The 14,174-nt window shown below is 42.8% G+C and overlaps 1 protein-coding gene across 8 annotated transcripts in view; it reads right to left on the bottom strand.

Moving 5' to 3' along the window:
• Positions 1 to 6,785: 6,785 nt before the first annotated feature.
• The window catches only part of TRPM3 (transient receptor potential cation channel subfamily M member 3), a 440,778-nt gene continuing 433,389 nt past the window's right edge, over positions 6,786 to 14,174 (bottom strand). For 7 of the 8 annotated variants that reach the window (XM_033084618.2, XM_033084619.2, XM_033084616.1 and 4 more), the window contains one exon: positions 6,786 to 13,887. In XM_033084618.2, coding sequence (XP_032940509.1) covers positions 12,438 to 13,887 — 1,450 coding nt within the window. In that variant the 3' untranslated portion in view covers positions 6,786 to 12,437. The remainder of the gene's footprint in view (positions 13,888 to 14,174) is intronic. The other variant, XR_006163147.1, reaches the window with a different exon arrangement.

Genomic DNA, 14,174 nt, shown 5'->3' with positions numbered 1-14,174 from the left:
CCACTTGTGGGCCAACATCCCCAGGCCCTTTTGTGCTGAGCAGCCTTCCAGCCACTCTGCCCTGCCCCTGAAATGCTGCAAGGGAGTGTGTTCTCCCTAGGGCAGGACCCAGCACATGGCCTTCTTGAACCTCATGCCACTGACCTCCTCCCACCAGTCCAGCTTGTCCAGGGCCCCCTGCAGATCCTTGCTGTCCTCCAGCAGATCAGCACTCGCACCCAATTTGGTGTCACTGCAGACTCACTGAGGGGACACTCCATCCCCTCATCCAGACCACTGACACAGGTGTTAGGCAGGACTGGCCCCAGGACTGAGCCCTGGGGAACACCACTGGAGACTGGTTGCCAGCTGGACGCAAGTCCTGGCCAACCAGCCAGGTTTTAAAACTGCGTGAGCAGTGCACCCCTCCAAGCCACACCAGCCACTTTCTCCCAGAGGGTTCTGTAGGAAACTGTGTCAAAGATTTTACTAAAATCCAGGTAGTCAACACCCACAGTCTGTTCCTCAAGCAACACCTGCCTTTCAGGAAGCCATGTGGGCTGGCCCTGATCTCCTGCTTGTTCTGCACGTGTCATGTGATGGCTCTGACAAGGATCTGCTCCCTGAGCTCCCCAGTGCCCAGGCCAAGCTTATGCATGCACATCACATTTGCTAACTTCCACTCACCTGGATCTCTGCAGTTAGCCAGGGCTGCTGGGAAAGGATAGCAAGGGGCTTGGGGAACACTTCTGCCATTTCCCACAGGACCTTTGTGTGAATTCCCTCTGGCCCCCCAGGTTTGTGTGCCTCTAAGTGGTGTGACTCTAGTCAGTTCCTCTTGGAGTTTGGGAGCTTCTAGCTCCGTGGCCTGGGTACCCAGAGAACAACTTGGTGGTGTTCAAGACTGAGCAAAGAAGGAGTTAAGTACCTCAGCCTTTTTCTCATCCCTTGTTCCCCATTTTTCCCTCTACATCCAGTTCTGCTTGGGATTTTGCCCCTTCTAATATTCTCCTTGCAGAAGCTCGTGACATCTCTGTAGTCCTGCTGAGTGGCTCAGAAGGCAACTCCCTCTGACTTCCATGCATGTTGAGTGCTCAGCCTTACGGCACACAGGACAGCGGTGCCAGAAATCCAGAAAATGAGAAGGACGCAGTTATCATATCTGCTCGTCCTTCAAGGATGTTCTCTTCTGAATAGCAGCCCCCAAGGACAGGGCTCCTCAGCACTCCCCAGCGCAAGAGAGAGGCCAGGTGCTCAGCACATGGTCAGCACAGCCTTTTCTGTGGCTGCCTGCCTCAACACATGTCTGCAAGTCCCTTGAGGTGAAAAATATTTTCATACTGACAAGCTTTCACTATCCAGCCTTTCTGTGCCCAGGCCTGGTTTAAAGCCTTTGAGGGGAAGGTGTTGTGGCTTGAGTAGCTCAGGATTGTGTGAAATGGTTACGCCTCACAGGCCAGAGCCACAAATCCGGGTTGCAGCACCTGCCTCAATCAAACACCTCCAAACTTTGAGCACTCTGCAACTGCAGCTTTCAAGCAGGGAGAATGACCAGCAAGGTGGAAACCTGAGTATCTGCCACAGGGATTTCTGTCAGAGGAGATAACCTGAGCCATGACTGGAGGGATCACTGTTGTGCTTCTACCTAGCACGGCCAGTGCCAAAATGCCCTGCCATCTGCCAGTGCTGCTCATGTAAAAAGTGCTCCTGGCTTCTCCAAGTGTACACTGTGTACAAAGTTCACGGAGCCGAGACTGCTCGAGTACCTCAGCCGAGGTTCCTGTGGTTCAGGCAGCAACCCCAGCCCTGCAGTGTCCCCTCTCTTACAGCAGGGCCCTGCCTGTGCCCCGGTGCTCCTGGATCACCTGCTCCTGCAGGATGGAAAGCCACCAAATCTGTGCCGGGGTGCCCGGTGAGCTCTGTTTTTCTGCTTGGACTTATTTCGTTTGTGCCATTGGTTTTGTCCTTAAGGACGCTTGCAGGCAGAGACAAATGTCCGTGTGTCTGTCTGTCGGAGATCAAACAGTGACATCCAGCGGCCACTCGCTTTGCTAGAGATGGCCAGGCTGTGTCAGCAGGGCGGTGTGCGGGTGTGTGCGGGAGCCGGGCCGCCCGGAGTGTGCGGGGCTGTGCGGAGCAGCTCGGGGATGCGCAGAGCGCTCAGCCTGGAGCGCAGCCCCTGCACCGCAGCCTCCCGGCTGAGCCTTCCACCTGCCTTGCAGGGCTAGGAACTGAGGAAGAGCGTCTGAAATCATGTGTTTCCTTATGCTGTGTAACACACGTTTTCTAGTATCCATCCAAACATCTTTCGACAGACACCGTCTTTCTGCTTAAATTTCTTTACGTTTGGGTACAGGTCACTGACACACCCCTGCCACGTCTGGTTACCCAAATTCAGAGATTGCAGCACTTGATGTACCATGCCCCCCAAAATGGAACGGGGACCCTATGATCTAGTTCGCATGACAGAGGCATTCGGGTTGCTGTGCACTATCTTGTAGGTAGTCCTGCCCTTAAAGCAACATTTGGAGGCACAGTGATGAGGATCGTTAACAGAGGAGAGTCCCACAGACATAGAGGTGTGGTAGCCAGAGCGTATGGGGCACCACATAGCGCCAGTCTTCTCCGGATCATGTGCATTGCTGCTTCCTGTACTGGGCATCCGGGGCAAAGAATGAGTGGTTTCTCCCAATTACCTTAGATCATAACTTCTATTGGCACATGTTAGTATTTTAAAATTATTTCTTCTCTTAGAACATATTAAAATATTTTGATTCCACCAGAACAGAACAGAGCAGTTACTAAATGCTTCTCTCTCACTAGAGGCAAGATGAGATTCTTGGCCCTTTCTTGTACATTTTCAGAGCTATTTTAGCAAATTATGCATACTGTGCATTATTTGTATTGCATTGTAGTATACAATTTGGGAAATGCTAAATTGAATTCCAGCTTTCAGCTTCCACGGAGCAGCTAGTTGTGTCAGTATCCATCCTTTCTTGATTAACATATTTTAATATCTATTTATTTTGTGCAACTTCTTCTGAAGCTAAAAAATTCTCGATCTGCTGTAACATTTTCTCCTGCCAGCACTATGCTGAAACTAATAGACCCAGTGGATCCATCTATCCCCCAAGGGGATGGCTTGCACCCATCCCTGGTGCTGGTGCAGAGAAACTGAAGCATGCATCATGCAGTTGCATAGAACAGCTTAATTTATCCTATGACTAGGATGGCACTCTGAGACTTTGGAGTTGTTATGAGGTGAATAGGATTAGCTACTGTTAAGAGAACTTGTTTCACTGCAAATATTCATGGTGCTGTATTGTCTGAAAATACTGACATTTTAGAAGAAGTGGTCTATGCTTCACCCAACATAACCCTAAGGTATGCCTAGTTTATTTTCTAGACTTATTAAGAATCTAAATAAGTACACAAAATTTCAGATAAATATTTAAATTACTGCAGTAGTAATGTAGTCCCTAGGTGTGACTGCAGAGTGAGGAAAGGAAATGTCTTCGCTGTGTGCTTTCTACTGTGGCTGCTGTTCTTTTCTGACTTAGCTGAACTGGAGTGGGAATGCAGGCAATCTGCTTTGGTTAAAAAGCCAAAATCTTTCAGGGAGAAAGCAATCCATGGGGAACTGAGGAACAGGCTGAAAACTCTCTAAAACTTTGGGCTTTTCTTGAAACCAGGCAGCTATTCACCACCCTTCACATAAGACTGGAGCAAAGACACAGAATGTCATTTTAGACACTCACCAAAAACCACTCATGAGATCCTCTGAGATGTGGAGTATTAATTCTACATAAAACACAGGTTAACCTTTGTTGCTGCAGTTTGTCTAAGTTACGACTCTCTGAGTGAATCCTACAGTCTTAGCAAAATAAATAGCATGGTTGAAATGGATTAATCGCAAACTTGCACTATTGACAATTGTCAAGTTTGCTGCTCAGATGGCAAGTCAGAGAAGAAAAGGTGGAACCTGGACATGTAGTGTGAGAGCGACGTGAATTTTAGAGTTAACAGTTCCTATCTTCCTTTGTGACTAACTTTCCCTATTCGTCATGTGCACACACCCCTCATCTGCTCCCCCCTCCACAAATTACAGTGCAGTTACTGTGGTTCAGTACTTGTGGGTTATAATTCAGATTTTTGACTAATATTTCTAAGGAGTTTTTGCAGAATGTAATTCTTCAATGAGATTTAGTGTTTTTACTGTTACTTTCAGAAGATTTATCAATTGCTAAAGATGTCTTTAGTTTCAAGATTTTAATTAGTGAGTAGCAAAATGCTACATAGTTGAAATTTTGTCGTCTTTAAAATAAAGAAAAAGATTGTGTGTTAACATTTTCTTTAATGTCTTAGAGCCTTGATACGTTGTTTTCCTCAAGCTTCTTAAGAAAATTCTCATCTTGCATGCTATGAAAAAAAAGCCACTGCAATATTTTGTGAGGGTAGCAATCAACTCCAGAGACTGATTCTGTAATGTACCTGTGGCTGTTGAACCTTTGGATATGTATTTGATGGGGGAAAGGTGTAGCTAAAAAGTTTTAAGTTTTGGAAGGTGGTACAAGCAGAGCAGTCTTGCCACAGCTGTCAAACTTCTTGGTTTGGAATCCAGGCTAGCAAAGGCAAAGGCAGTTTCACTCCATAGTTCTCCACAACAGTAGCCTGTATCATCTGTAGTGTGATGTCTGTAACTGTTCATGGACTGCTATTGTTATTTTGTGTAAACACCCCTCTGTCCCAGAAGTATAATACAAATATACTATATTTATAACTGAAACCAGTTATTTCAAAATGGAATCACATGAATTTGTGTTTTATTTTGTTGTTCCAGAAGTGTAACAGAGTGAAATTCGAACTTTATATGCAAAACCAGTGAGGGCTGGTGTGAGTCTAAGCTTGTGCTGCACTCAGTCATGAGGATAATGAATCAAGGCGGCTGCCATGGTGTAAGTTAAATGGAGCTATTTTCCATTGTGTGCTAATGAGATTAAGAGACTAGATCACTGCATTGAAGTCTACAAGATCACAGTTCATGGGAATGAAAATCAAGGCTACTGATGTCGATTTTTTTTGTTGCTTACTAATTGGCTGAATTTAGGTGAAGTTTGTTACTGTGAAAAATCCCAGCAAGACTAGAGATAGAGTGTTACATGGAAAGAAGCATAATGACAAGTCTCTGGCATAGATTTATTTAAAAATTTTTTTTGAAAACTTCAAAGCTCCCAGTCTTCACTGAATGGAAGTCCCTGAGAAAGGATGAAATAAAAAACAGTTGTCCAAACCATTCCTCTCCTGAGGTATGAATGATGTACACAGAACTGTTTTAAGTGTGTGATATCTTTCTGATTCTATTGATGTTTGTTTTCCTGTGCTTCTTTTTCATTTGGCTAAAACATGTTATTATCTCAGTGAAGGCTTATTTGTGGAGGCAGAAGATTCTGACATGGCAGATTTTGTGTCAATAGTGTTTTTTCAGCATTTTTGTGAGGAAGTATCAGAGCTGGCTGTAGCTGCATGAAGAGGGAGACAATGATTTCTTTTGCCACAAGGTGAGATGCCAGTTCAGGGTCAGCCGCAGGTACTACTGCCTTACTTGGTGTGCTTCATTTTTTTTGGAGCTTCTGTGGCTATAAGAGAGGCTCTGCAACTGATGCTTTTGTTTTCCCTTTGCTGGAATGGTATCAACAAAGCAAAGAAATTATTCTTTCCTTTCAAATAAATCCACTGAGAAGTGCTTCTGCCTTGGTTCTGATATAGGCCAGAATAAGGGACATAGAATGAAACCTGATCTCAGAGCAACAAAAAATTACAGTAATTTCATGAATACAAGCCACACCATTTTGACTAAGATTTTGCTCCCAAACTGGAAATGCAGCTTATACTCGGGAGCGGCTAATATGTGAATAATTTTCTGACATTTACAACCCCAGACGTGCCAGCCAGGGTGCCGAGCCGAGCACCTGCCAGCAAAAGCCGGCATTTCGTGATTGTTACAAATTGTTACTCTGTTGCACTGCGGGTGGAGCCTGGCTCCCTGCAGGCAGCACAGGGGGGCAGGGAGAGAGGCGGGAGAGCTCTCTCCTTCCCTCCTCTGCCGCAGCCCGGGGAAGAGACGGGGGGGCCCTGTGCTGCCATTGCAGCGCCTTGGGGAGGCGGCGGGGGCCCTGTGCCGCCATTGCCACGGCCCGTGGGGTAAGCGGGGGGCTCCTGTCCCCGCCTGCCGTGGCAGGAGCAGGCAGGCTCTGTCCCCGCCCGCCACCGCTGAGGGAGCTGGGGTGGCTCTGTCCCTGCTTGCCACCATGGGGCAGCGCCGGGCCGGGGGGAGCGAGCCCAGAGGTAACGGCTGGCCTAGAGCGGCCCCGCCAAGTGGCAGTGCCGGGCTGGGCCACCTGGCCCCGTTGGCAGCCCCGAGTGGGCTGAGCCTGCACAACCCGAGCTGAGCCAGTAAACCCCGCCCTGCCGCGATTCTGTTACTAATTGGCAACTTTGTTGCATGTGGGTCCTCGCTGCAAATGACAGAGCGGCTTATAATCAGGTGCGGCTTATTTATGGACAAAGAACGAAATGTTTGCCAACACCCAGAGAGGCGGCTTATAGTCCGTGCGGCTTGTATTCGTGAAATTACTGTAATTTCAACATTCAAAAGGCCTGTGTGCAATATAGTAAATGTTTTGGTTTCCTTTTAAATCTGTAAAGTTAGAATAGTGAGATATCTTACAGAAGAGCAGCTGCCATTGCATCACTGCTTTACTGACTTAAAGCAAATGACCATAAATAAATGCTCCACAATGAACAGATGTTTTGATCTACATCTCTTTTTTTTATTGCAAAACAATTGTTACAGAAATTTCAGAAAGTTCTACTGTAGTAATTGCCAAGTTCTGCATTTTATTACGCATCTAAACACAGTCTAAAAGTGCATTGTGAATCCAGTAGACCTTTGGAAAGGACCATTTTCCTAGTTATGTACATTTAGACAAATAATACTTGAAAAGCTTTGTATTAGTAAGAATTTGTTTAAAATAACATTTTAGTAATTTTTATCCCTTTATAAATGATTGTTATACACTTACAAATGATAGCCCAAATAAATGATTAAATAGCTATTAGTATAGAATATTGCAAACACTGTTCCAGACAGCAGTAGCAGCAAATAGACTCTTGTCATGTACAACAACTGCAGTGGTGGAAAAAAGATACAACTTTAATACAATTTACTCTTGTGCAGGCATAAAAGTGTATTTCACACCCAATTCCCTCTTCTATCCCTTCCCCCTCCCTCCCAGATACTAAAATAAACAAGAGTTATCACTTTCCTGCAGCAGAAACAGCAGCAATTAAATAATCAAATGTTTTTACCTAACAGCCTTTTGAAATAAGTATTGTGTGGCTCTATGAATGATCTGAAAGCATACAGTAAAAGTTGAAAGGTCAGAGACTGTTTCACAACCAGATTGGCTCAATGGCTCCATCATTAGACTTCCAACTTGAAGATGATATAGTGTAATCCATGACATGACACAAAGTAATATTGAGTTAGACATGCAGAATAAATCCATCTCCTGACAGAAGTCAGAGCACACCACTGAAATCTGTAGATTTTATGCAGATTTGCACCAGCATCAGTAAGACCATAATTGTAGTCAGTCATAGAGAAAAGAAGCCTGTGTGACCTGTAGTGTTCACTGTATGACTGGTTATAAAGCAGGGTGCAGAAACAAAGTTCCTCTGCATCCAGTACTACTGCACCTATGCCAATCCGTGGCAAGGACTGTGAATTCCATCTAGAGTATTGAGGAGTTTCACTAGGTAAGCAGACACCCCCAGTATTTCACTTCTCATCCCAGTTTGGACTGCGATTTTTTTCTAAGGTGGTTGAAGGGAAAATTCATGCTAGGAATATTATCCTTTTTTTTAAGAAATAGATGATCTATACCTAGTATCTCTCAACAGAACTGAAAATGTGGCCTTTGTTAAACCAATTATGGGTATTTGTGCAAAAATGCAAATATATTATTATTTTTAAGTAGGGGAACACATCACAACTACTTAAGCATTCTGAGGGACATCCAGGAAAAAACCAGCTCACACTTTCCCTTCAGGCGATTATCAGACCCTCTTCAGTGTTTAACCTGAGCAACATCACAAGACATTTACGTTTGTTTTGAAAACCTGCACCACGAGTTTATAGAGAATTTTGTTTCACTGGCTCTTTCTAATACCTTTGATAACATCTGCTCTGAGGACAGACACTGGCTCCACTGCAGTCATTGGACTAAGGCTGTGTGCTGCTACCAGCGCTTTTTCTTTTTGAGCAGTTGTTCATGTAGTTGCATCCTCCATTTGCTGACAGTTTCTAAGAAACAAATAATTTTCTTCTCATACAAAAAATATACCTAACTAAGATATTTATCCCCTGACAAAAGGCTATCATTTCCTCAAAAGGTACAAATCAGTTTTGTTGATTTTTTTAAACCAAAAAATCTATAAATGGAAAATAAAAAAAAAAAAGAAAAAAAAAGAAAAAAAAAGTAATCTATGTCTGGAACCCAGAGGGATTTCCATATGTAGATGAATGGATGTTTTGGTTTTTCATTATATTTTCAAATTATCCCCTCACTGCCATTTGTTTACTGGCACTTGTGCTAAGAAAATAGTGTAGCACCTGATCTCTTCCAAAAAAAAGAGAGCCAAATGTCTGAGCACTGCTGTAGGTTCGTATTTTGTGTTGAGTATTCAAATTTCATAAAATACAATTGTCTTTTAAAAATAATAAAAAAATCACTTACTTTGCTAAAGATCAAAAAATAATGGAAATAATGTAAACATCCAAAAGTTTGAATTCATTCCTAACTGGATTCATCTTTACAGGCAGGCAATAGCAAAATGTTAAGTCTCCTAGCAGTCCAAAGAAACACATGGAACAATGCATGCATTTTCTTTGACACAAAAAAAAGACTGGACTGTAAGGAAGAGAAACTACTTCAGTCATATCACACTGTTATTGTGAAAGAATAATGTACTATAATACAATACCTAGGACAAGTGTATACCCCAACTGTAGAATGGAATCACTTAAACTGGAAACAACAGAATGGATTACTATAGGAAAATATTTATAAAATACTGCACACTGCTTCCTCAGTCAACCAGCATATGTAAACAAAACAACTAAGCTCAGTTGAGTTTTAAAATATTATTAAAGTTCATTTATCTTATAATCTTTTGCATAACATGCCAGTTCATCTTTCACACCATCACAACTCATCTGTCACAGCCCACAGTGGCTCATTAGAGGTTTATACATCAGCTCATACGGACGTTTAAGTGGAGCTATACAAAGAAACGTGTGAAACATACCAAGCTTACACACTGTGACCAGAAAGGCATATTCCATACGTAAGCTAATAATTGGATAGTGGAACTTAATGTTTGATGCAACATGTGCTATTTTATTGAATGTTACAGATTTACAAACAAGACCATGTAATGAGATATTAAAATTGTCCTGTAACGTTCACTAATATTACCACATGTCACAACTATACATGTGTCTATTTCATAAGCTAGTTTTTGATACAGAATACATCATATGGCACATGCTATAGCTACATGATGATGGATGATGAGACTTCTATATCACTAAATGGTCATAATGTTGAGAATGGGAAGTCTGGTCCCATTGCAAGAAATGGGTGTTTTATCATCAAATTCAAAAAGGAGCAGTTTGATGCAATGTGTAAAAACCAGGTGAAAATAAAGTAGTCTAACATCCATCACAATATATTCTATAGAACCACATTGCAGAATAAATGGGAAACACTCAGGAAAAGTAGTGTTCTGACATCTTGCAATCACACTTTTAACATCTGAATTTACATTTTTTATATAATGGCAAATTTTAAGAGGTAAATAAAGTGTTCTGTTTCCTTTTACCTGGAATATGTGCTCCAGATTAATAAGGTGCTGTATCCTAAATATTTATACAGCTTCTGGGCTTGGCAAATTTCTTTACCCTGACAAACTAACCCATGGAACCTACCCCAGGGAAGAGCCCTATGCCTTGAACTAATTCACTAAGCACTACCGAGGAATTTCTAATGAATCTGAAATTCCTCTTGAGTAGACCAGTAATACAATGAAGATGAAAGAGTCCACAACAGTTTTAGCAGACATTCATAAAAGTAACAAAGAAAACGAAGTAAGAATATCCCCCTCTCCTCTCCATAGATAGATAGATTTGGAGAAGCCTTAGGAAAAGGCTGCTAACAGAAGGTTGGCACATTTGAAGCATATTGTTAAACACAAGTTCCTTTGCCCTTGGGCATTTTGCTATTGTTCAACAATCAGCCTGCTCACAAGCATGCTTCATAATGCACAGAAAGGTTTCTGACCTTTCTTGGTATCGCCATGTGACTGTAATTCTGCACATGGGCTGCAAGGCAATTGCATAAACATGGTGTCTTGGTGGAGTTTAGTTCACTGAAAGCCTGATCAAACAGAAGAAAGCAAGGAACACGTTGGTGCAGAAAGTGTGAAACACATTGTTCTTAACATCCCCTTGCTGCATTTCCTTGTTTCCTGAACTTTCCAATGCAGTGACTTGTTAACTAAATGTTTTCACCTTCTTTGCCTCTTTTCTTGAGGCTGATGATACTTTTCTGTATGGATTAGTTGTCTTTCGGGCTTAACTCTCAGATGGTGCTCAGTCTCCCAGGACTCAATGAGAAAACATCAGCTTGCATTCTCAAAGCTGCCTTTGAAAGATAATTCATATTTAAGTAATGTGAAATATGTACTCCACTCACAAATGTTCATTTTTAATAACAAAAAGGAGCTGGTTCTACACAGATATTGGTAACTGTTGAGATATTTTAACTTGCAATAGCATTAGCGTCAACTTTTTAAAAGCTTAAAAGTTGTGCTGTCATAAAGGAATGTGAATTGTTTTTCCAGTTGCAGTTTATACTTCTCCACCCTTCTCCAGTCTTCTGTATACCCTTCCACCTGTGACCACTGGGCACTGTCTCATGAGAAGTTTGAAACTCTGGTTGACAATGTGGACCCTTGGAATGTGGGTGGAGCCAATGGAGTTACAACTATCTTCAACCAAAACCTGTAACTGTGCTACCGCTTGGACACACCTTCTCCTACCAGAAGTGCTCATTGTCTGACCTCCGGATGAACAGTGGATGCCCTCTCACAACTGATGGCTTTTGCTGTTTACAGATACTTGCAGTTTCACTTTGGTTCTTTTACTTACCTTAGAAGCTTATGGAAATTCTAGTGTTTTCCAGTCCTCTGCCAAAAATGCTGTCCTTTAAGCAGCTTCAGTCTAACTACATGAATCTGGATTCAGACTTCTTGATAAATCCTGTATAATTTAAAAAGTCCAAATACAGGTGTGTTCACATAGAAAAAAAAAAAGGTGCACATTTTTAGGTGGGGAAATGTTGTGAAGAATCGGCAGCTCAAATGAAAGAGTAAGAAGAACCTGGTAGCAGCATGGTGGATAAATCTCCCCGATTTATATATAATTAAACTGAGCAGTGAGAACTAGACACTATCACTATGCTCTGCTCTGCTCATCCTATTCTTATTGTTTCATCACATCCTTTGATTTAGTGAGACAACAGATTGATGACAAATGTGGTAAAAAAATAAATATATACTATTCCACTTAATTACATTCATCCTGAGCTTGCTCACCTGTGCTAGAATCTAGAATGCCTGTTTTATACAGGAAATCACCCAACATTTTAACATAAATTTTTCTTCCATTTAAGTTGCAGTAAAAAAGGCATTTTGTTTCCCTTTCCGCTCTTGAAAATATAAACTTTCTGTGGCACTAGAAGGTGATACAAAAGGAGGCAAGTGAACATTTATTGTTGTTATTGTGTTAATCTTTCTTCATTTCCACAAGTATGGGATGCAAGGGACTTGGGAAACTTTAGGTTTGTTTGCTGCCAGTTCCTACAGAAATAACAAATGCTTTTCACCAGTCATCACAATGGTGACATAGATGAAAAAGAAGTTGTGGTTAAGTTTTGAACATCTAATTTGTACATCTCTTTTTTGCCAGTTAATTTCTGTATCTCAAAAACGAATAATGATAAAAGGTCTTAGGATGCCTTCTAATACAAGGCAGATAACTGGACCTATTCATTTATTTCTTCTGACTTCATTAAGGGGGCCTGTTATTCCTCTAGTTTACTGAAGGTTTTGTAAAGCTTTCATCCCTCCCTTTTTTTCTTAAGTGCAAATGTCAACTGGGTCAAGATACAGTACCTCAGTGGGGATGTTGAGATTGAAAATGTGCTCCCTTGACTAGTGGCTAATGCCAATTGGGCTCGACATGGGGTGGTGTGAGGATTTTTTTTAAAACTCTGCTAAGAAAAACAGACGGAAGAGGAGATGACCCTCAGACTTCTGGTGAGCTTTGTGTAAGCCTAGCTGTGTTTGCTTTCAAAGCTGCAGAAGGCTCCTGTTCTTGACAGTCTCCTCATGGACAGGTTGTCCCCTCTGCTCTCTGGCCTCGAGGACTTACTCCTCTCCAAGGGGTTCCGCAAGCCTGCTGTGTTTCGCTGTCTGTCAAGTTTGTCACTGATGGAGTAGCTCTTTCGTGTGTGCTGTGCATACAACACGCTGGACTCCTCTGCAGAGTAGCTGTTGGCTCGCTCTATTTTCGGGAGTGGAATGCTGTTGGGCAGAGTTGTAGTAGCACTGCTGTCTTGAGGAGATAAAGGGATTCCCTTCTTGTCTTTGACTTCAATGTCCTCATGATCAGAGCTTGGGTGGGTTAGTTCAGCCTCTCTCTCTGGGTGGCAGGATCCCAAGTCCTCTACTTTGCTCCTGAGACTTCCAGGGAAACTGGCCCTCTCTGCAATGGCCTGGGGAGCACTCACACACCGCGTGTCTATGCAATCTGTAATGCTTGTGTATTCTGCTGTTTTGACCGGGACGCCAAGGCTGCTGAAGTAGCTTCGAGAAGGAGAGAACATGAAGCTGTGAGATTTCACAATTGGTGTTTCCTCCAGAATAAATGGAGTTGTAGCCAGGTAACGACTGCTTTTGGATCGCTCTAAAGTATGGTACAAGGGAGGGTCTGAATCCCACGGGATTTGGCAATCTGTGATTTGTGAGTAATCTGAAGAAAATGCTCTTGTTTCTATCCCAGAGGTTTCCTCATAATCAAGACTCCTGCCGGAGATCTTCTCACCAGCTGCACTGCTGATATATGCACTATTACTTAAAAGGGAAGAGGCTACGTGAGCTGGCAGAGCTGCATCTTCTGGACCAAGAATATTTATGGAGCTCTCAAGAGGTTCTGTGTCAGAATGCATCTCATCCATGGCAGAAACATAGATGTCTATGCAAGACGAAGGCCTTCTGGAGTCTGGGGCAATTGACAAAGTGCTGGTAGGGGGTAAAGGAGCCTTTCCTTCTTTTGCTATTGAGTGGGAACTGATTGCCCGATGCAGGCTTGGAGATCTTTCCTTAAAAATGCTTTCCAACTTTTCCAACCCACACTTGTCCTTCATATTTGTTGCATAGAAGGAGTGGCTTCGCATGCGGGGTGTGATTGTAGGTGATGTTGGGGACATGCACTCCTCTCCTGTGGGATCAATGCTCTCTTGAAGCTTGTAGGCATTTCCTTCCTGACTATTGAAGCTACTCTGCCTCACAATGTAGGCTGCATCAGTACAGTCAGAGGAGGTCCTGGATCGTATCTTAGTTGTCTCTGCTCTCTCAATGCCAGCCATTTTTTCAAAGGCAGTCACCATTCGTCCCATCATGTCTTCCAGCTGAGCAAGTCTGATGTCAACAGTCTGCAGAGAGGCCTTCATGCAGTGCTCTCTCTCATTTACTTCTTCCAGTCGCATGGCCATGTTCTCCACCCTTTAGAAAGGGAAGAATTAAATAGGTAAATTTCTACAAAGCAGTGACTTTCAGCCAATAGGTCACCAAACCATTTGGAAACAAATACATCTCAAACCCCAAAGGCAATTTATGCAACCTCATCTGCTTCAAAATCCTGCTAAAAATTTTTTTTTGCAAAAAAAATAATATTCACTCAAGGAACTGCTCCAGTGGGTTAAACCAGGTGCATCAGCTGTGTAATGCAGGGAGGGGTTTGGTGTGCCTCATTTCAGGGATAGTTAGGTAAATGAAGTAAAGAAAGCAGG

This window comes from Catharus ustulatus, chromosome Z (genome assembly GCF_009819885.2).
Source record: "Catharus ustulatus isolate bCatUst1 chromosome Z, bCatUst1.pri.v2, whole genome shotgun sequence".
In the NCBI taxonomy this organism is placed as follows: domain Eukaryota; kingdom Metazoa; phylum Chordata; class Aves; order Passeriformes; family Turdidae; genus Catharus; species Catharus ustulatus.
This window is presented reverse-complemented; position numbering and strand designations above follow the sequence as displayed.